At 43.6% G+C, this 21,936-nt stretch overlaps 1 protein-coding gene across 1 annotated transcript in view; it reads left to right on the top strand.

Annotated features, from left to right (window-relative positions):
- The window catches only part of LOC307166773 (uncharacterized protein), a 419,028-nt gene that overhangs the window by 337,670 nt on the left and 59,422 nt on the right, over positions 1-21,936 (top strand). The window contains exons 24-28 of the mRNA XM_079885410.1: positions 210-662; positions 796-1,215; positions 17,443-17,886; positions 17,985-18,398; positions 19,408-19,821. Of these exons, the coding sequence (XP_079741536.1) occupies positions 210-662; positions 796-1,215; positions 17,443-17,886; positions 17,985-18,398; positions 19,408-19,821 (2,145 nt within the window). The remainder of the gene's footprint in view (positions 1-209; positions 663-795; positions 1,216-17,442; positions 17,887-17,984; positions 18,399-19,407; positions 19,822-21,936) is intronic.

Below are 21,936 nucleotides of genomic sequence, written 5' to 3'. Positions count from 1 at the left end.
GGATGTACAGGAGCACACACTCCTGTGATTTAAAACAATCATAAAATAGTTTTGTTTAGCTTTAATTGATTGTTGACACTCAATGTGTTTCCATGTGAATTTGAGCTTATGCCTGCCTTTGTTGTATAGGTCCACGGAGTACACTGAAATTATCACTAACTGACTTGTCTTTTTTAACACTTAACCTTGAATGCTCTTTATTTACTCAGATTTGAACAAAATGTGTTTAATGGACAGAGGAAAATGGAAGCTGTCCAGTATCTGAGGAATCTGATTGTTACAGCTTCAGAGCTTAAAACAACTTCTGGAGAAACTTTTGCTGAGCTATCTTTGTGCAACTACACATCCTTCCCTTTTAATGAGGAGAATTGTGATGATTATATGTGTCAGATTCTTCAGTGTGATTTCCTGCTGGATCTGTGGTCACATGTGAAGGACTATGAGACTCAAACAGGCAGGAGTGTCCTTCCAGCATTACAGCCAGTTTATCAGTCAGCTCCTGCAGTCTGGAGAATAAAGCTCTCAGAGAGAAAGAGCTCCATCCTCCTAGAAGTGCTGAAACTCCAAACAGAGAAGAAACCAGTAGAGCTGATAGACTGGACAGATGAAGAGAGTGAAGTGAGGGGATTCCTCCAGTGTCTGCCCTACATCTCACAGCTCAGGTGAGTCTAATTAAAATTTTTACAAGTGTGCCATTTCAGGTATGTATTTTAATAATTTACACTACTGAAACTTCATGTCATTCACTTCATCAAACTTCATGTCAGTGTCTAATTAAATTATTCCTATCTGTAGAGTTTCTCCACCACAAAAGCAAGAAGAATCCTTTAAAGATTGGGAAAAAAGAAAGAGAGCATCTCTACTAAATCTGTGTTTGCAAGCAGCTCTTGTCCAATATGAAACTCTTGAGACAAATATAGAGATACTGCTATCATCTGTTCTTTATGAGAAATGTGATTTCCTGCTGGATCTGTGGTCACATGTCAAGGACTATGAGACTCAAACAGGCAGGAGTGTCCTTCCAGCATTAAAGACAATTTTTCAGTCAGCTCCTGCAGTCTGGTGTGTATATCTCTCAGAGAGAAAGAGCTCCATCCTCCTAGAAGTGCTGAAACTCCAAACAGAGAAGAAACCAGTAGAGCTGATAGACTGGACAGATGAAGAGAGTGAAGTGAGGGGATTCCTCCAGTGTTTGCCCTACATCTCACAGCTCAGGTACAGTTCCTTATGAATCAAATCAGTAGCATACATTTTTTATTTTTCTTTATATGAGACTATTCAAGATATTTTTTTAGATGTGCAATGAGCAGTATTTCTGGGTATCCTTGTGTTACGATAGTATTTTGGTACCCAAGTCTCAAAATGGTGCGTATGCATTAGTATTTTCCACATTGTAGTACCGTAATCCGTTGTAGTGAATATACTTGCATGAGATACTGAACTAAACTCAGTTGTAGAGCAGTGTCTGTTTCTGTAGTAACATGAATTTTATGATTTTGACTGCTGAATGACAAGGTAATCAAAGAAGCAAACATATTGTAACCTATAGTGTGTGGTAAATTATCCACACAACACAGGTTACCGTTAAATATTTCCAGAACAGAATGGCACAGCATATATTTACCTCCGTCATTCTCCCCACGAATGCAAGGCTTGACGAAATCCCAAACATGGCAAAAAAAAACTCAGCAAAAAAAAGCTGTCCTCAGCAGTAAATGACAGAGCAGAAAATCTAACACAACTATAAATGGTTGGATGCTTAGATATAGCCCCTGACAAGTACTGGCTTTGCATACACATGCTGGAAACATACATGTCGCCGGATGAGTTGTGATATTAACATAGCCCTCAATGTCCTCAAAGATTTTTGAAGAAAAAACAATATATAGCTGCAAGCAGCAATTATCGAGGCCAAGCACAACAGAAGCAAACAATGAAATTAGCAGCAGACCAACTGCAAAAATTAGTGTATAAAGACATTTGGAGACAATTTTAAGAAAAAAGGTTGACAACACATACATTCATTGAGTTGTAATGAGATATAATTGCTTATAATATAATTTAATTACAATTTTTTTAATGCCCTACAGGGCATGGTGCCGAAGAAACATACTGCGTTTCGTAACGATATGCCAATGCGTTCATAAAATATAGCAATTTGCAGAACCATTGCAGTTACAGCTTTGGATCTTTTTTTGTTTTTTTTTATTGAAATGACAGCCATGTTTTTCAAAGTACACCAATGTCATTATGGACTATGATAGCAACTGAGACAAAGGCACTACATGTCAATTTTGAAATCAATCAGACCAACGAATGCACAGACGTGAACCTATCAGGCTTCAGTATTCGGAGAAAACAGACTTTCCCCATAGCATCAGAAAAGACTGAAGCAATGCTCGTTCCCGTTATCTCAGGGAACCAAGGTTACATTAGTAACCTGAATGTTTTTGAACTACAAAAACTAATGATTTATCCATCGCCTTCTGACAGGTATCATCTCACACAAAGGGTGAGCCATCTTGTGTCAGTGCACACAAAAGCTTTGCATACTTAGCGTAATTCTTAATGAAACTGCAATAATTATCAGATTCCAGATGCCACCAAGTGTCACCTTGTAGCCCAGGAACGTATTATGTGATTTGTTTCAGAGCAGCCCAAGCTGTTTCTCATCCCGCAGTGTGAAATACAGACTGAACTGAACTGACTGGTAGCTCAAAACATTCAACTGTTCCATGAGCACAGGATACGCAAACTACATCACTCAGGTGGATAAGGAAAACCATTGTTGTTAATAAGGATGGATGACGATTGTAACGAAGGTTAAATGATGACAGTGACAAACAGGAGTCATACATTAGGTATGCATGAGTGAGAGTGCGTTATTATTAATGCGCAAACAAACCATGTATGTGTGCTCTCAGCTCACTGATCGCTATAACATCGTATTTCTGCATGAACACGGTTCAATATATTTGCACAGTTGTCAAAATGAACGTACTGTGAGTGTTTTATAATGGATGCTCACAGAAGAAGCATGTTTTGGAAAAGTTTGTGAGGATCAGTGTGGTGTTTATGTACACATGGGCATCAGACGCTCCAAACATAGACACGATTGCTTGTTCTGAGAGAGGAACTGTTCTCTTACGAGAGGTTCTCTCGTACTGCGTAATATCTTACGCTAGGGAAAAACCTCTTTTCCACGAGATACTGAAGCCAAAAAATTATCCTTAATTTTCCAATAATGTAAAACGCATTGCAGCAGCATGCAGACATGGGCGAGACAGCTCGCGCGCCCATTGGCTGCTCTGCGGCAACTGCACCAGCCTATCGAGAGAGGCCCCTCATGACATCAGAACCAATGAGGGCGCTTCGCGCCCAATATGTCATGTCCCGCCAAAAGAGGGTGGGGCTCGGCTATAAATATAGCCTCGATAGGCTGGTTTGACCAGTTTTTCATCTCTTCAGCGAAGCTCACGCATCGCTGGATCCAGAGAAGAAGCCGCGCCGTTTGATAGAAGCACTCAGCGGGATTAGCGCCACATCTGAAGCTGCTGGACGACAACTCGCCGCCTTCAGTCGCCGTTCCTGCTCACGCTTTCCGGCGTACATATCCTTTACTGCTGTGTGTGTTCGCCACCGCGATACACATTTTCTCTAAAAGAGCACGAGCGTCTTTATCAAGATGCCTCGTTCATCCTTTGGCTCATGCCAAGCTCCACTCAGCGACTGGGACCACCACGTCATCTGTGTTTCCTGCCTGGGTGAGGATCACGCAGCTCTCGCGCTCGCTGACGGCGGCTGCCCTCACTGCGAGTTAATGCCTATGGTGACTCTGCGGACTCGCCGGGCATTTTTCTTCGAGACTGCACCTTCGCCCGCTGCGTTGCCGCGCCGTAAAAAGCGCCGCGCTCAGCAGGTCCCGGAACCTCCTCCATCCCGCGAAAGCTCGTCGGTGCACCCGCCAGCTTCGCCGCCTGCTTCAACCGAGTCTCTCGCTGCCGGTCAGCGGCCGCGGTCTGCCGCCGCTTCCGCCATGGGGGACTACGAGGAAGCTGTATGTGAGGAGGATGACAGTTGCTCTCTCCTAGCGTCGGGCAGTGAGGACTGGTCGAGCTCTGCGGACCTCGCACCGTCTTCTCACCGGCCCCCTGGGAAAAGAGCCAGTACTGAAGCGGAGCTTATGCGTCTGCTCGAGCAGGCCGTCGAGAGCCTCGGCCTTGAGTGGTCGACGCCCCAGCAGCCTGCACACAACCGTCTGGACGGTTGTTTTCTGCAAAGGGACCGTGCTTCACAGCCTTCAAGACCAGCCCCCTTTCTTCCTGAGCTTCACGAAGAGGTCGCTAAGTCTTGGAACGCTCCCTTTTCGGCCAGAGTGCGTGCTCCCGTGTCCGCAGCATTCTCCGTAGTCGACGGTGCTAAAGACAAAGGGTACCACTCTTCCCCCCCTCGAGGAAGCGGTAACCGCCCATCTTTGCCCGCCCTCCGCTGGACGGTGCGCTAAGACGGCGCTGCCATCTAAAGCCTGCCGCACCACGTCAGCTTTGCACGGTTGCGCTTACACCGCCGCCGGGCAGGCTGTCTCGGCGCTTCATTCAATGGCCATACTCCAGATCTTCCAGGCCAACCTTCTCCGCAAAATGGACGAGGAAGGACCGGAAGCTGTGAGCCTGCTGGATTTGAGGAGCGCGACGGATCTCGCTCTTCGCACCACTAAATCCGCTGCACAGGCCGTAGGGCGGAACATGGCCTCTATCACCGTGGCTGAGAGGCACCTGTGGCTTACGCTCTCGGAGATGTCGGACTCGGAGCGCTCCTTGTTTCTCGCCGCCCCCATCTCCCCCGCTGGCCTCTTCGGATCTTCTGTCAAGGATTTCGCAGACAGATTCGCGGAGGTTCAGAAGACATCGCAGGCCATGAAACATTTCCTGCCTAAGCGCTCAAGCTCCGCAGCAGGTCGCTCTAAACAGCCGTCTGCCCGCAGCTTCCAGCCGCAACCCTCAGCTGCCGTCGCCCCACAGCGCTGTCAGGCCTGGGATCAGAGACCGCGCTCTCGCTCCACCGGCCGCCGCCCCCCGCCGCGCGGGCCCCGGCCGAAGATTGTGGTAAAGCCCCGAGGCCCCTAAGCCTTCCTAACCAGCTTAGGGAAGCGACGGTGTTCAAGTCCCGCTGCGGCCGGACTTCCACCGAAAATTTTCGCTCGTTCAGTTCCAGTAATTGCGACTGTTCCAGTGTATTCTGCAGTAAACAAGTCGGCAACACAGCCCGCTTGCCTGCACACAAACGCCGTTTTTACGGCGACCCAGATAAATCCCATGAAGAGTGTAATTTCTGGTATTCCGGCCATGGCCGATGGTGTTATGAGTGTAGTAAAAATGTCCACTGCCCAGTGCCCATTCCTACACACAAACACGGCCCGCCACACACGGCCCGCACAAATAAAATCGACTCATGTCGATTGTGCACCAAATGTAGTGATTGTGCCCACGTCCCAGTGCCCGCAAACACTACACACCACATGTCTCACGGTTTCTGTAAAAACGAAACCAACGCACATACAGTCTGCACAAACAGACGGTGTTCTCAGCGTTTTGCATGGGCCCGATGTCCCACGCCCTCATTTGCTCACAGACATAATAAACCCCACGGGGTTCGCCCCGCTCGCTCTCTCTCAGCACACTGCTGTAGGAACTGAGCGCGGGCAGGCTGCCCGCTGTGATCAGCGCGCCCCCAGTCTCACACGCTGCAAGCGCGGCGCTCATGTTACAGCACACGATGCTCTCCGCTCGCCACTAGGTCGTGACCAGAGCTCAGATATCATTCTGCCCCTAGCCACTCACGCGAAAGCGTGGGCAGAGCTTCCCGGGGTATCAGACTGGGTGCTGAACATTATAGAAAGAGGCTATTCGCTACAGTTCGGTCGACGCCCGCAACGCCAAGCGGCGCGAATCGAAACTATGGTGAGAAAGAAAGCAGCACACCTGCTTCGAGCCGAAATAGCGAAGTTACTGAGCAAAGGGGCTATAGAACCCTTATCACAGGCTCAGAGCGAAGGGGGCATGTACAGCAGATATTTTCTGGTACCCAAAAAAGACGGGGGTCTCAGACCCATTCTAGATCTAAGACGACTAAACAAAGCATTTCTGAAACGACAGTTCAGAATGCTCACGACCAGGAAAATCCTCTCGCAAATTTGCCAAGGGGACTGGTTCATGTCGATAGATCTGAAAGACGCTTATTTTCAAATACAAATAGCGTCACGTCACAGGCGATTTTTGAGATTCGCCTTCGAGGGCCAGGCATATCAGTACGCAGTCCTGCCGTTTGGCCTATCCCTGGCACCTTGTGCATTCACGATGTGCATGGATGCAGCGCTCGTACCCCTCAAGCTCCGAGGCATACGAGTGCTGAATTATTTGGACGATTGGCTGGTTCTAGCTCGATCACAGTCAGAGCTCATAGAACACAGGACCATATTACTCGATCACCTCGAGAATTTAGGTCTCAAAGTCAATTGGGCAAAGAGTTCGCTGTCTCACAGTCAGAAAATATCCTTTCTGGGTACAGAACTGGACTCTCTGTCTATGACAGCACAACTGTCACCGCAGCGCAGGCTGAATATTCAGCGCATGACAGAAACTTTTCGCCACGGCACTTTAGTCCCGCTCAAAAAGTTTCAGAAAATGCTGGGTCTCATGGCTTCAGCATCTTCAGTGCTTCAGCTGGGTCTGCTTCGCATGCGCCCGCTGCAGGCCTGTAACGCGCGGAGCGTGGACCGTGGACCTCCGGTCTCTTGCGCCTCAAGGTCGATCAGAAATGCATCGCAGCTCTGAAACCTTGGACAGTGACCGATTGGTACCGGTCAGGTGTAAGCCTGGGGACTTCCTCGAGTGTGAAGGTGGTGTCTACGGACGCCTCAACCTTGGGATGGGGAGCGCTGCTAGAGGGCAGACCGTTCTTCGGCCAGTGGTCAGAACGGGAGAAGCTTCTACACATAAACTGCCTGGAAATGATGGCAGTCGACAACGCGCTGAGACGCTTTTGTCCCCATATAATAGGACACCACGTCCTGGTCCGTTCGGACAACATGTCAGTGGTGGCTTATATAAATCGCCAAGGAGGTATCAGATCCAGAACCCTTCACAGGCTGACGGAACGCCTCCTGGTCTGGGCTCAGCACAGTCTGCGCTCGCTCAGAGCAGCGCATGTGCCCGGCCATCTGAACGTGGGACCAGACAGACTGTCCAGGAACAATCTTCCGGCAGGAGAATGGTCTTTACACCCACAGACAGTCAAACTGCTGTGGAGGACATTCGGCAGAGCAAAAATAGACCTATTTGCGTCTCAAGAGAACGCTCACTGTCAGGAATTTTACTCCAAGAGCAGGGATGCGCTGGCCCGCGTCTGGCCCCGTTGCCCGCTCTATGCGTTTCCCCCTGTCACGCTTCTACCCCAGGTGTAAGAACGAATCAGGGAAAACGGATGCCCGGTGCTACTCGTCGCCCCATTATGGACGAACCAAGCCTGGTTTCCAGTCCTGATGCAGCTGACGAGTACCGCCCCGTGGCCGATACCGATGAGGAAGGATCTCCTCTCGCAGGCAAACGGCTCGATCTGGCATCCTTGCCCGGAGCTTTGGTCCCTACATGTGTGGGCCATCAACGGGTACCCGTTAACCTCCTAGCGGGAGTGTTAAACACGATCACGCAGGCTAGAGCTCCATCTACGAGACGGCTCTATTCCTCAAAATGGTCTGTGTTCACTAGCTGGTGTACAGCGCGTGGCACTTCACCCTCACACTGTGGGGTGTCGGAGGTTCTTTCCTTTTTACAAGAGCTTCTGGATAAGGGCAGAGCCCCATCCACGCTCAAAGTTTATGTGGCGGCCATAGCAGCGTTCGCTGAACCAACGTCTGGCCAGTCATTAGGAAGGAACGATCTGGTCATTCGCTTCCTTAGAGGAGCTAAGAGGCTGAATCCTCCCAGACCTCCCTCGGTTCCCGCTTGGGACCTTTCCACGGTTCTGGAAGCCATGAAAGGTGCCCCATTCGAGCCAATACAATCAATAGACCTAAAACACTTGTCTTTCAAAACAGTTTGGACCTAATGACTGGAGAGTCATACTCAAACCAAAGCACGGATATGTTCCTAAATCCCTCAATACACCGTTTAGGGCACAGGTGATCTCCCTGTCGGCCCTGCCGGTATCTGAAGAGGAAGGGGACCCAGGCTTCCTTTGCCCGGTCAGGGCGTTAAGAGCCTATGTGTCTCGCTCATCCGTTTTCAGACAGACGGAGCAGCTCTTTGTTTTGTTCAGCGGACGTTCTAAGGGACTAGCTGCGTCAAAACAGAGTTTATCCAGATGGATAGTTGATGCTATAGCGCTAGCTTATACATCTAAGGGCCTGCAATGCCCGTTAGGTGTCAAAGCGCACTCCACGAGAGGCATGGCCTCGTCGTGGGCTTGGTCTAGTGGGATTGCCTTGCAAGATATCTGTATGGCGGCAGGCTGGGCCTCCCCGTCTACATTTATAAGGTTTTATAACCTCGAGGTCCCCGCTTTACAAGCTAAGTTGCTCTCGGTCTAAATTTTCAGTACTGCCTGCCCGATGCTATCGGCTCAGGATGCTGAAACTGCTAGAGCGTCGATCACTGATTGTCTGTATACTTCTGTGGGCAGTGCGTAAGTCCCCCATATTCATCAGTCCAGGCCGAGTTCGCCCTGGCTGTGTGGAACACTTGATATAATCTGCTCTTATAGAGCTCTATATTACAGGGATGATGCTATTCTAGCCCCTCCTCCCGGATTCTCTGTGAGTCCCATGTGATTAGGCACTGTATGAGCCCCGGGCACCTGCCCTTGGGACTTTAGTGTTGTATCTCAAGCACGCACGATGTGTTTTACACTGTGTTCCCCTAGCGTAAGATATTACGCAGTACGAGAGAACCTCTCATAAGAGAACGTACTCGGTTACTAACGTAACCACGGTTCTTTCTAGAGAGGGAACGAGTACTGCGTATCTTGCCGTGCATGCATCACGCTCCGGTTCGCTTCGGCGATGAAAAACTGGTCAAACCAGCCTCTCGAGGCTATATTTATAGCCGAGCCCCACCCTCTTTTGGCGGGACATGACATATTGGGCGCGAAGCGCCCTCATTGGTTCTGATGTCATGAGGGGCCTCTCTCGATAGGCTGGTGCAGTTGCCGCAGAGCAGCCAATGGGCGCGCGAGCTGTCTCGCCCATGTCTGCATGCTGCTGCAATGCATTTTACATTATTGCAAAATTAAGGATAATTTTTTTGGCTTCAGTATCTCGTGGAAAAGAGGTTTTCCCCTAGCGTAAGATATTACGCAGTACTCGTTCCCTCTCTAGAGAGAACCGAGGTTACGTTAGTAACCGAGTACGTTCTCTGATGACATCGACCCACCTTCAGATCGATGATGTTTTTCCATATTGATCGATCTCGATTCTTATCACGATATGTAGTTTTTGCAGATGCTGCCAGTGTAAGGGACATCCTGAAGCTTGAAGAAACAAGAGATTCACTGAAACTTTAGAATAAAGTTTAATAACATAAAAAAATTAGCAATATGCCTTCCAATAATGAGCACAAAATATTTTTGTTAAGGTCTTCATGCAGCCAAATGATTCACATTACAGTCCCTCCAGTTTTTCGCGATTCCGCGATCGCTGAATACAACGCAAAATCAAGAAAATGTCGCATTTTTTTGCGATCCTGCATAATTCCTAATTTAACCGCAAAATAATCACAAAAAGGAAAAAGACCTCACAAAACATTAAATTATAATCACCCAATTGAAATATCTCTAGTTTAATTAAAGTTTCAATGCATTTTTACGTGGAGATGTTGCGGGAAAGGGGAAACTCCTTTTCCTCGATTTACTGAAGCCTATAATGTAAAACGCATTTTGCAGCTGCACAGCAAGTGTCTGGCTCACTCATTGGCTGTGCTGCGGCAACTGCACATCCAATGGCGCGAGCGCCAATGAGCTAGCATCATGCCATTACACGTCAGAGCCCGCCAAGGGGGCGCGGCCTTAGCCTGTATTAGTCCCCGAAAAACGCCGTTTTAGCAGGTTTAACGACTGAAGCGACAACTTGCCAGGTTACTATAGTGTGGCCGGCTACGCAATACTCGTTCCCTACTCTCAGGGAACTGAGGTTACGATAGTAACCGAGTAGTTCCCTTTCGAACGGTCACTTCGTATTGTGTAGCAATACGCAGTGGGGACGCCATGCAAAACGCCGCACTGTAAGTAACTGGTTGCCTTCTGCACCTCAGGACCCCTCAACTCAGCATTACACACAGTTCTACAGTATAGATTACTACACCTGCTGTTAATATTTACATAGGTCAGGTAGAAAAATTGCCCATAGGTTGTTTCAAAAGTTTTTCATTTGTTGAGAATTTGATTAGACCAAAATAAACAGGCTTTATGCATTTTGTTTGTGTCATGTATGACTATTGTGCATCTGACATAAAACTATTATGGTAAATGTGATGTCCTAATTATAAAATATAAAAATCGCACATTTTTTCACAAATTTCTGGAATTTACAACCACAAAATCAGTCATTTTGATCGCAAAAATCACACACAAAAATTGCGCAATCCTGGAGGGACTGACATTACACTCCCACATTGTATGAATCTTTCCATTGGTCAAGAGAGCAGCAGGGCCCACAACTGGCAAAAGAAAATTCAGAGCTGCGCTCTTTCGCACATACAGAGTTTTATATGCTTTCAAACAAGTGCAAACTAGTAAGTGACTGGTCAGTGGTCACTTTTCAATATATTTTACATTTTTTGATTTTGTAAACAACAACTTATTTAAACAACTTAAAACACAATTATTAAATAATAATAATCTCAAATATTTGTAGAGGCAGCACAAAACCCTCTGACACATTCAAGTGCTAAACAAAGACAAAATAAATGCAAAAAGTAAACCACTATAATACTATTATACTGGTTTACCTCCCAGAGATTTTTTTGGAGGTATTGAAAAATGCAAAAACAAAAGGTTGTGCACATCATTTGTAATTGCAAACATGAGTCATCTCCCTTTATACAATAATACAAACTTTTACTTACTGAAACATTGTATATAAACTAACAGCTGTGACAACTATCACAACAAAGCAGGATCTGTGCCACAGCTCTGGATTTCACAGCCTCTACCTTGTCACCTTGGATGTAGCGGGTCTTGAACCGAGGATCAACAAGGGATGCCATGTTAAGGAGGTCATCAGTGGCAGCATCATCATATTTTTCATTCAAATATGTGGTGATAGTAGTTTTGATGGCCTTGGTTAGCTCTGTGTCATCCTCTCCTGGCTTCATGACCTCCATATTGAAGAGCTGTAGGACAGGTTTCACACAAGAGACACTGACATGTGCTTCACCAGAGAGGGCATCAGTGAACTCAACAAGTGGATTAAGGGCCTTGTGTATGGACTCCAAGACCTCAATGTCTTGCCATGAGGGAGCCAGGTGCCTTGTTTTTCTATCAGCAGATAAAACCTTTGAAATGGCCTTCTCCTGCTCCAGTATTCGTGCTATCATTGCATGGCGAGAACCCCACCTGGTAGGTGATTCTGTTATCAGGCGGTGCTTAGGTAGGTCGAGCACGTTTTGTGTAGCTGCTAGTTCTTTTTTCTTCTTCCATGAGAATGAGAAAGCACCAACCACTTTTTTGCACACACCCATGGCTCTCTCTATTCTCTTGTCTCTCACACTTCGCTCTGTAGATTTAAAAAAAAGGTAAGTATTATTTAAAATTAGTTTCTGTCTTATTCGATTGTACAATCGATTGGACCAACCAACGCAAGTTTCAAAAATGAAAATAGGGAATCGATTTTAACAGTCTTTTCTCGGAGTGCGTCCAGCTCGTCAGGATACGCCCGCAGCGAACGCGCGTCACATAGCAACTGCAGGCTCTGACAAACACGAATTATACTTCTGCATAATGTGTCTGTTTTTACAACTAAACTGTGAATTCTGCTGGTATGCAGACAGTCTCATGCATACAGATACAGATTCGGGCTACGGTCTATAATTGCCTATGTAGGTGAAATTTGTTTGACATTTTTAATCGTAAACACAGCCATGTTGAAGACAGCAGTAATGTTTTTCATTTATGCTATGGCAGTCCACTCTGCTGTTTTTCGAGAATGTTGCACTCCTGTTTGTCATTGTGCACGAAATTTCACGCCAATAAATCATCAGGAAAATTTGCTGACTTGTGCGCGTTTCAAGCGCCCTCTTTACGTTCGTCCTAATGCCTGTTAGTTGTCCGTGGATTTCCCCATATTTGGCGCTTAAAATGGAAACGTCTTTAGACATGGAAAACCGATTTTACAATCGATTCAATGAACACTTATGTCTCAAAAATCGAACAGGATTTTTTCACAAAAGTGACAGCCCTACTACTATTAAAAGGGCACAGAATTCAGTTTGAGGTATCGTCCACTGAAATTCAGCGGGGGGGGGGGGGGGGGGGGGTTCACACACTTGTCATCCCCGAGCAGGGTGGGGTCATGGAACAAGAAGTTCAGCCCCTCTTAGAGAAGGAAGCCATAGAGCAGGTTCCTCTTCAAGAAAGGGAATCCGGGTTCTACAGCCAGTACTTCATAGTTCCCAAAAAGGATGGGGGGTAACGTCCTATAATAGATCTCAGGGTTTTGAATCGGTCTCTGAGGAGGTTCAGATTCCAAATGCTAACCATACCTATTATCGTGAGTCAGATCAGGTCCGAGGACTGATTTGTCACGATAGATCTAAAAGCATTTCCACATATCCATCCTTCCCTATCACAGGAAGTTTCTGAGGTTCGCTTTTGGGTGAAAAGCGTATCAATACCGAGTTCTTCCATTCGGCCTAGCATTGTCACCTCGCACATTCACGAAATGCATGGATGCTGCTCTAGCTCCACTGAGACTTCAGGGCATTCTTATTGACATCAACAACTGGCTCATTCTGGCACAGTCAGAGGAGATGGCGGTTCAACATCGAGATGATGTTCTGAGGTGCTTGGGGTTGAGACTCAATGTCAAGAAAAGTTCACTAATTCCTCTTCAGAGAACGACATTCCTGGGGGTAGTGTGGGATTCGGTTACGATGCAGGCAGAGTTGTCTCCTGCTCGTATAAACATCATCTTGACTACAGTCACGAGTATCAAGCTAGGCCAGGCCATCACTGTGTCTTCTGGCAGCATCGTCCAACGTTATACCTTTTGGCCTGCTGTGTATGAGGGCCCTGCAGTGGTGGCTGAGAACCAGAGGGTTTTCCCTGAGGGGGAACCCATTTCGCACAATCAAAGTAACGCGCAGATGCCTTCGTTCTTTGGTCATGTGGAAGAAACCATGGTTCCTGTCCCAAGGCCCTGTGTTGGGAGCACCGTGTCAGAGAAAAATAGCGATGAGAATACTTTTTGTATTGTCACGGGGTGAAGAATCACACAACAAGGAGAGCTCAAATTAAAGCCCCGGAGGGTGGGTTTATTGAACAGAGTGAATGGTGAAAGCAGACAATACGGGTAGGTGCTCCGGTGAGTGGTGTGCGTCTTATCTTTGTGCCAGTGCAGTCCGTGTCTGAGTGCTCGTGGGGGAAGATCGGCTTCAGCTGCTGTCTGTGAGAGAATAGAGAGAAGCATTAGTTCCACTTTCTCAGTCAGAGGTTCTCCAACAACTCTTGTGCCATGTGTGCTTATAAGCACGCCAGTTGATGAGCCGCAGCTGAGGCCGATCGGGGCGTGATGAGGACGTGCAGCTGTGGCTCGTTTGTTTCCAGGGCGACGCTGATGATCGGCCCGGACGCTCGTCACAGTATAAAATAAAATTGTACGTCAGAACATAGTGTAGGAAACTCAGAATCGAAGACCAGGAGACATTGGGATCGCATTCAAACAGAAGTTATTCTTTTATTGAGAACTTCGCTGTACGTTGCTGCAGTTCTTTCAACAGTCTGAATTAGAGAATGTTCTCTTACAACTTATATACGTTTAGGGGCAGGAACCAAAACTTTGTGATGAGACAGGTTTAGGAACCTGTTCTAGACTGAGAGTGTTGCCCATCCTAATCCACTCAGCATATCTATTCAAATGCTGAGACTCGAGTACAGGACTGGCAGTCCTGTACTCTTGCTAAAACACAAGCTCCAAGAGCCATTAAGAGTTTCAGTAAAACAGGAATTGCAACTTTGCTGAGCAGAATCATTATCTTAACCTTAAAAGCTAAATACAATATTCTTTACCGTGATGTTATTTATGGAAGCATATTTGAGATAGATTCTTAAAATTTGTTATTCTTCAATAGGCTCAGCTTACCTGGCTTTTCCAGACTTAGTAAGCCTACATTCTGATGTACAACCCAGAAGCGCTGCGCTGTTGCACTACGTGAACTCACTCAGAGACCCACACAAAAGAAAATTAATAGTTGAATAAAGTCGTTATTTTTGTTTTGTTTTGCGCACAAAAAGTATTCTCGTCGCTTGATAAACTATGGTTGAGCCACTGTAGCCACGTGGACCATTTTAAACATTGTCTTTACTAACTTTCTGGGGCAGCAAGTTTCAATTTCATAGAAACCTATGGAGGAGTGAGACAGCTCTTAGATTTTATCAAAAATATCTTAATTTGTGTTCCAAAGATGAATGAAAGTCTTACGGGGTTAGAACAACATGAGGGTGATTAATTACTGACAGAATTTTCATTTTTGGGTGAACTAACCCTTTAAGGAGGCAATAACATGAGAAGTGCTAGCAATACAACGTTTTAAATGTTGTCTAGTATAGTACAAGCTAGGCAGGGAGGGATTTAAAAAAATTCTGAAACAATAGAAGATTTGAAATATAAGTTTAACCCTCTGGGGTCTGAGCTGTTTTCTGGGCCCTGGAGGTGTTCTGACATGCTCTGACATTTGTGCTTATTTCTGTTACTTGTGACATTTTCATGGCTAAAGTCTGATTACATTGTATTCTGCACTTCAACTGATTCAATCTGTATTCATGATTCAACTGTATTCAAACTCTGCTACAATAATATATCAGCAGCATGTATGTAAAAGTTTGTAGTTTTGAGATAATGACATTTATGCGTGGTTTGTGAAAATACAAAAAAAAAAATTCTCCCTGAAATAAGGCCATGAAACCCATACTGATTATTTCTTCACAAGACTTTTGAAAATTGTATCACGTAGCCTAGAATATGTGCTCCAAAACTATGTGAAAATCGCCCTGACTGCTCATTCAGAGAAGACAATATATTGATTTAAAATTTGTACGACGTGTTTTGTGTGAGAAAGCTTTATGCGGGAGGTGTGATCACATCATTAATATGTATGGATTTTCACACCTGAGAAAGACAAAGACCCTCCCCTAACGGCCCTATTAGGAGCTATCAGGCCCTATCATTCTGAGCAACCTTGCACAAAGAATGAGGAGATTTAAAAAAGAATGGCTTTTTGATTGTTTGGATTTATTTACAACACAACATAATCCAAAGATACAAAACAAATGACAAAAAAGCACTTATTGAAAACAATGATCCAAAGACAGAGACCTTTGTGCCATTCCTAAAAACATTGTACATACCTTTCATTTCCAAGGTGTTTGATTTTCACTTTACCATGTTCATGTACAGAGACTCATGTGAATGTTGAAGTCAGCAGGACTCAGTGGCATCTGGGCCCTGAAAGAAAAAAAAAATTGAACATACTGATATCAAGAGAAAGGCCTGCACGATTTTGGGAATAAATTTTAGATTTTTCTGGTTAAAATTGCTTTTTAAAATTCACAGAATACACACACACACACACACACACACACACACACACACACAAATGTTTCCAACAATATATAATATAATGAACACCAGGTTTGTTGTGCCTTGTAAGCATAGGCTATGCGCAGTGTTGCATAAAATAATAATAACAATAACCTATAGCAGCCTATAAATCTTCCAAAAGATTTCAGTAACAACTAATCTAGAGAAAAATATATTGATTATCATATGTTACTTCAAATGTTTCCATTCGTTATGATGATATGAAATGAGATAATAGTAAAAACATGGAGCCGTTTGGTGCGTTTTGCTTTTCAAACGTGATCACGCTCCAAAATATGATACATTCAAACGCGATCGCGCTCCAAAACATGAAACATTATGGTTACCATATACATATCTACGTTTGAGCAGATATCCACAAGCACAATAACAGTAAACACGGGTCTAAATATTATAATATTCACCATATATCTAGCAACAGTTCAACTGCAATGTGAAATTTATGCAACAATAACAAACTAATATGTAAGAATTTCTTACCTTACATCTTGTCTTCAAATCGCATTCTTCTTCTGAGGAGGTAAATCAAATGTAAGCTCACGGCGCGTCTTTCAAACTCGACGAAAAGCAGAGACTTGTGAAGTTTTTTCGTGCTTTGTTTTTGAGGTAAGGAGCACGTTCGCGTTCCATGTGGAGATTTGCATGTGAATCTCTTTTGCGCGCGTGGGCGTGGTCAAATTAAAAATAATGAGCAAGCGTTTGAGATACTGGACATCTTGTTGGTTTTATACAAATGACTTAAACAGAGAATATTTGTTTTCAGTTTGAATCCGATCATTTAAAAGTACACACTTAAATGTTTATAAAGGTATATGGCTCATAAATGTGTGACAAGTATTCGCTGAGTTGCTGAGCTGACAGATGAGTTTTCAGCTCTTTCTTGTAAATCGTAAGGCATTTGGCTGTCCGGATAGTATTAGGAAGATCATTCCACATCAAGGAACAATGAATGTCAATGTTCTGGAAAGTAATTTTGTGCCCCTCTGTGATGGTACAATAAGGCACCTCTCATTCACTGGCCACAGACTTCTGGAGAGAATGTAGACTCGTAAGAGGGAGTGGAGATGAGAGCAGCAGCAGGTGAAGAGAGATACAGAATAATGTGGGTTCATTGAAGACCAATCATGCTGTAGTGTTCTAGATCATTTTAAGAGGTTTGACTCCACATGCTGAAAGTCCAGATCATTGTAGTAGTCCAGTCTAGAGATGACAAGATCCTGGACAAGGAGTTTTGCAGGAAGGGCCTGATCTTCCTGATGTTGTGCAATGCAAAATCATTGAATGTTAGCTGGTTATCAGTGATTACCACAAGATTTCTGGTTGGGGTTATCGTTGATTCTCATGTGAGCAAACACTTAATTGCTATTGGTTTCTGTAGGAGCTTTTTTTAAGTGGAAAAATTGTCACCTATAATTCTAGTGGTAAATTCGAAGTCAAGTGAAAATTACTTAAATTATACTGTACCTAAAGTTTTAACACTTCTGAATTGCATGACCTTTACTCATTGTAAAATTTACTTGTCAGTTTCATTCAACACTAAATTGTATTATTTTTTCATATCTCTATTTCCTCAGCTTTTATAAAGATGTTATATATTTTGAAAAGGAGAAGAAATCAGCCTTTCAGTTTTTGCTGAATTTGAGTGTTGCGGCATCACAATCTGCTGGGAAGGAATTCACTGAACTGCTAACATCTGTGTTCAGCTACACATCTTTCCCCTGTGTTGAAAATATGAATTATCATATTGGCCAATGTGATTTCCTGCTGGATCTGTGTTCACATGTGAAGGACTATGAGACTCAAACAGGCAGGAGTGTCCTTCCAGCATTACAGCCAGTTTATCAGTCAGTGTCTCCTGCAGTCTGGAGAATAAATCTCTCAGAGAGAAAGAGCTCCATCCTCCTAGAAGTGCTGAAACTCCAAACAGAGAAGAAACCAGTAGAGCTGATAGACTGGACAGATGAAGAGAGTGAAGTGAGGGGAATCCTCCAGTGTCTGCCCTACATCTCACAACTGAGGTTAGCATTTTATCTTTGGCTGTTCTAACTTTTCATTATTTATTGTTAACTGATGTTATGTCCTAAATGTGAAATTGTAACAAAATATGTTTGTGTAGATTTAGTCCACCAGAAAAGGAAAAATTTGAAGAATGGGAGACTAGAAAGAGACTGTTTGTACTGAATCACTGCCTGCAAGCTGCTCTTTACCTAAAGAAAACAATATTGAAAACGATGGAGGCACTACTGTCATATGTGAATTATGAGAAGTCTGATTTCCTGCTGGATCTGTGTTCACATGTGAAGGACTATGAGTCTCAAACAGGCAGGAGTGTCCTTCCAGCATTACAGCCAGTTTATCAGTCAGCTCCTGCAGTCTGGAGAATAAAGCTCTCAAAGAGAAAGAGCTCCATCCTCCTAGAAGTGCTGAAACTCCAAACAGAGAAGAAACCAGTAGAGCTGATAGACTGGACAGATGAAGAGAGTGAAGTGAGGGGATTCCTCCAGTGTCTGCCCTACATCTCACAGCTCAGGTGAGACTGTTATATGAAAATACAACTCAGGGTATGATTTAGTTTATTTCAGTGTATTGATAGGCAGTAACCAACCCTGCTACTTGAGGGCTACCATCCTGCAGAGTTTAGCTCCAACCCTAATCAAACGCACCTGAACCAGCTAATCAAGGTGTTAATTGCATGAAAATAACAGGTAAGTGTTTTGGAGAAAGGCTGGAACTGAAGTCTGCATGAAGCCTTCCAGGAGCGGTGAATGTGATTTCACCAAGTACGACATGTTCCTGGATCAACATCTTCACTGATCATGGAACAACATTCCAATCAACCAATCAGATTTGAGGGAAAAGTTTACAGTTTGTCAAGTTTAGGCTTACAACCAGGGTTAAGTGCTTCTACATCAGTGTTATTCACAATAATTTTACTCTGATTTTAGGGATAAATTATGTGTAGGGATATGGTTAGGACTACATTTTCAGACAGGAATGTTTCTCCAGGATCAACAAATTATGTTTATCCAGGAACATGTCTTACTTGGCAAAATCACAGTGACCGGAGGGAGCAGGGTTGGCTACTCTGCATTAAATTAACAACAATAATTATTTAACAGTGTATCCTATGTGTGAATGCAAACACCAAAACTTAATTTCTGACCATTACTGGAACTGATTTATTTCAAAAACAGATGTTTCAACTCAGTGCTGTTAGTTGAATTGATGCTGTTTTAATGGTGCTTTTTGTAATTTATTTGCATTTATACTGCAAGACATCCAATGTTTTGACACTAATACGAATTTTGGTTTTGTTTGTAGCAGCAAAGTAGTAATTTTGCATGTCTGTGCTCTTACTAAATGCAGTTCCACATCAGGACAAAACTGACAACTAATTGTAAAAACATCTATTCTTCAATTTCCACTGTTCAGTTACACTTACGTTAGTCATTATCTGGCTAACTGTTTGCTTCATTTTTATAATCTTTATCTTCTCTCTTTTGTCATATCTAACAGAATATTATTCATTCTTTCTTTAGATTTGTTGAACCACAGAATACATCATCTGAATCATGGGAGAAAAGAAAGAGATCATTCATACTGGATTTGTCTCTGCAAGCTGCTGTTCACCAGAAAGAGACAATAGAAGAAACTGTGAAGAAACTGCTGTCATCTGTGAATTATGGGAGATGTGATTTCCTGCTGGATCTGTGTTCACATGTGAAGGACTATGAGACTCAAACAGGCCGGAGTGTCCTTCCAGCATTACAGCCAGTTTATCAGTCAGCTCCTGCAGTCTGGAGAATAAAGCTCTCAGAGAGAAAGAGCTCCATCCTCCTAGAAGTGCTGAAACTCCAAACAGAGAAGAAACCAGTAGAGCTGATAGACTGGACAGATGAAGAGAGTGAAGTGAGGGGATTCCTCCAGTGTCTGCCCTACATCTCACAGCTCAGGTGAGAGTCTCATAGGGAACAGACCAACCATGCTTGAGTATTGTATTCAGTGCTCACAATAAAATTAATGAATTTAATGTACAGTGTATGTTAGGAAGACAATATATATGTGAACGTGAACCAGAATTGAAAACACTAAGTTGCATAAACTTCTTAGACTAGTCTTACAAGTTAGTCATCTAATTATTTTATTCAAGACTGATCATAAAGATGTATATTGGTGTAATCTGAATCTGAAAAGTAAGTCTGATTAGCCCTAACTAACTGCTAGTTGTTCAGACTAGTTCTTGTGCAGTGTTGGGCAGTAACTAGTTACTAGTGATGCGTTACAGTAATATTACTTTCTCTGGTAACTAGTAGTGTAACTAATAACATTTATCTTTTTGTCACAATTGCTAATCATTTAAAATTCAAAAATCCAATCATCCCTATCAATTTTCATAATCGTTGTTGTGTGTGCGCTCATGACTTCACCAACGCAGCAACCTGGCTTTGTCTGAAGATGGAGAAGCCCAGATTATATAGCGGCTGAAAATACAGCCATTGTTTTCATTTTTCTATGTTGCTGCTTTATTAAATAACAGAAGTTATTTATTAAAATTGTGGCTTGTCATCAGTTTGAGACAGTTGTACTCTTCGTTTATTTGTAACTTTCATGGATTCACAGGCTGCAAAAATTATGTAATTACCAATTTTTTGGAGGTGTAATAGAAAAGTGTTGTAACTAGTAGTGTAATTAATTACTGTTGGCCGGGAGTAATAAGTAAAGTACTAATATTATTTTTGAAAGGAGTAACTAGTAATGAGTAAATTATACATTGTTTGAGTAACGAGCCCAACACTGTTCTCATGACACAGTTTTCACTAAGCGTCTCTGTTTCTGCATCTGGCCGCTGGCAGTCGTGTTGTAAGTAAATCTGTTGTTCAAATCCTTCTCTCACTCTTGTTCAGTCAGTCTCTGTAGAGATTGCTTTTGTTCATGTATTTATATTATAGAAGCTTCATGCAGAACATAGTACGTTTATATATGCGGTTATAATCGAGTTACAGTGGGTTTCTGCATAGTCGAGCAACAATCTTAATCTCTCTGTCCAAATATACATCACACAATACATTATCAAATATTCACAGGATCTGAGCCTCTTCATTTTGGGGTCACACTGGCCCCTTCATGGTCAGAAGTGGCCAAAGCCTTGAAATGTAACTTTTTTTTTCTTCAGGTAAATCAATGTAATATTTTTTTTTGTTTAATAATATTTTTTGATTATTATTTAGCATTTTATGATACAATGCAATTTTTATAAAATTTTATGAGCTATTTTTTCCATTAAAATTTATATATATATATATATATATATATATATATATATATATATATATTCAATAAATGAAATATTATGAAAGCTTTTAAAATACATTTTTAAAGTGAGAATAGTGTCACCTGGAGGTGTTAAAACAAACGTGTGATGTCATGGTGTAATCACCTATAGCTCCCTATAGAAATATATTGAGAGGCTTTTGGATTCTCTACAATTTATGTTTTATAAACAAATATTGTGATTGTGATATTGACAAATAGTGTGTGTGTGTGTGTGTGTGTGCGCGCGTGCGTGCGTGTGTGCGTACATACGTGCGTGCGTGTGTCTGTGTCTTTGTGTGTGTGTAAGATTACTGATGTGACGTAATACAGGACAACAGCACTTGACATTAATGGAGCTCTAGATTAAGTGTTTACTGTCAAATCAGAAAACCAACCGTGTAGAAACTGTCTGTTTGACGCAGGTGTACCTTCATATCAACTGAATATGTGCCAATTACATGTACTTACATTTACATTTATTCATTTAGCTGACGCTTTTATCCAAAGCGACTTACAATTGCTATATATGTCAGAGGTCGCACGCCTCTGGAGCAACTAGGGGTTAAGTGTCTTGCTCAGGGACACATTGGTGTCTCACAGTGGATTCGAACCCGGGTCTCTCACACCAAAGGCATGTGTCTTATCCATCGTCTCATCCAGACGAGCGAGACACATAAGCTCTTAATGCCCTGACTGGGCAGAGGAAGCTTTCGTCCTCATTTCCTTCAGTGACCGGTAGGGCAGACAGGGAAATG

Source organism: Squalius cephalus, assembly GCF_949319135.1.
Source record: "Squalius cephalus genome assembly, chromosome: 11".
In the NCBI taxonomy this organism is placed as follows: Eukaryota; Metazoa; Chordata; class Actinopteri; order Cypriniformes; family Leuciscidae; genus Squalius; species Squalius cephalus.
The sequence above is the reverse complement of the archived record's forward strand: the minus strand, read 5'-3'. Positions and strand labels throughout refer to the sequence as shown.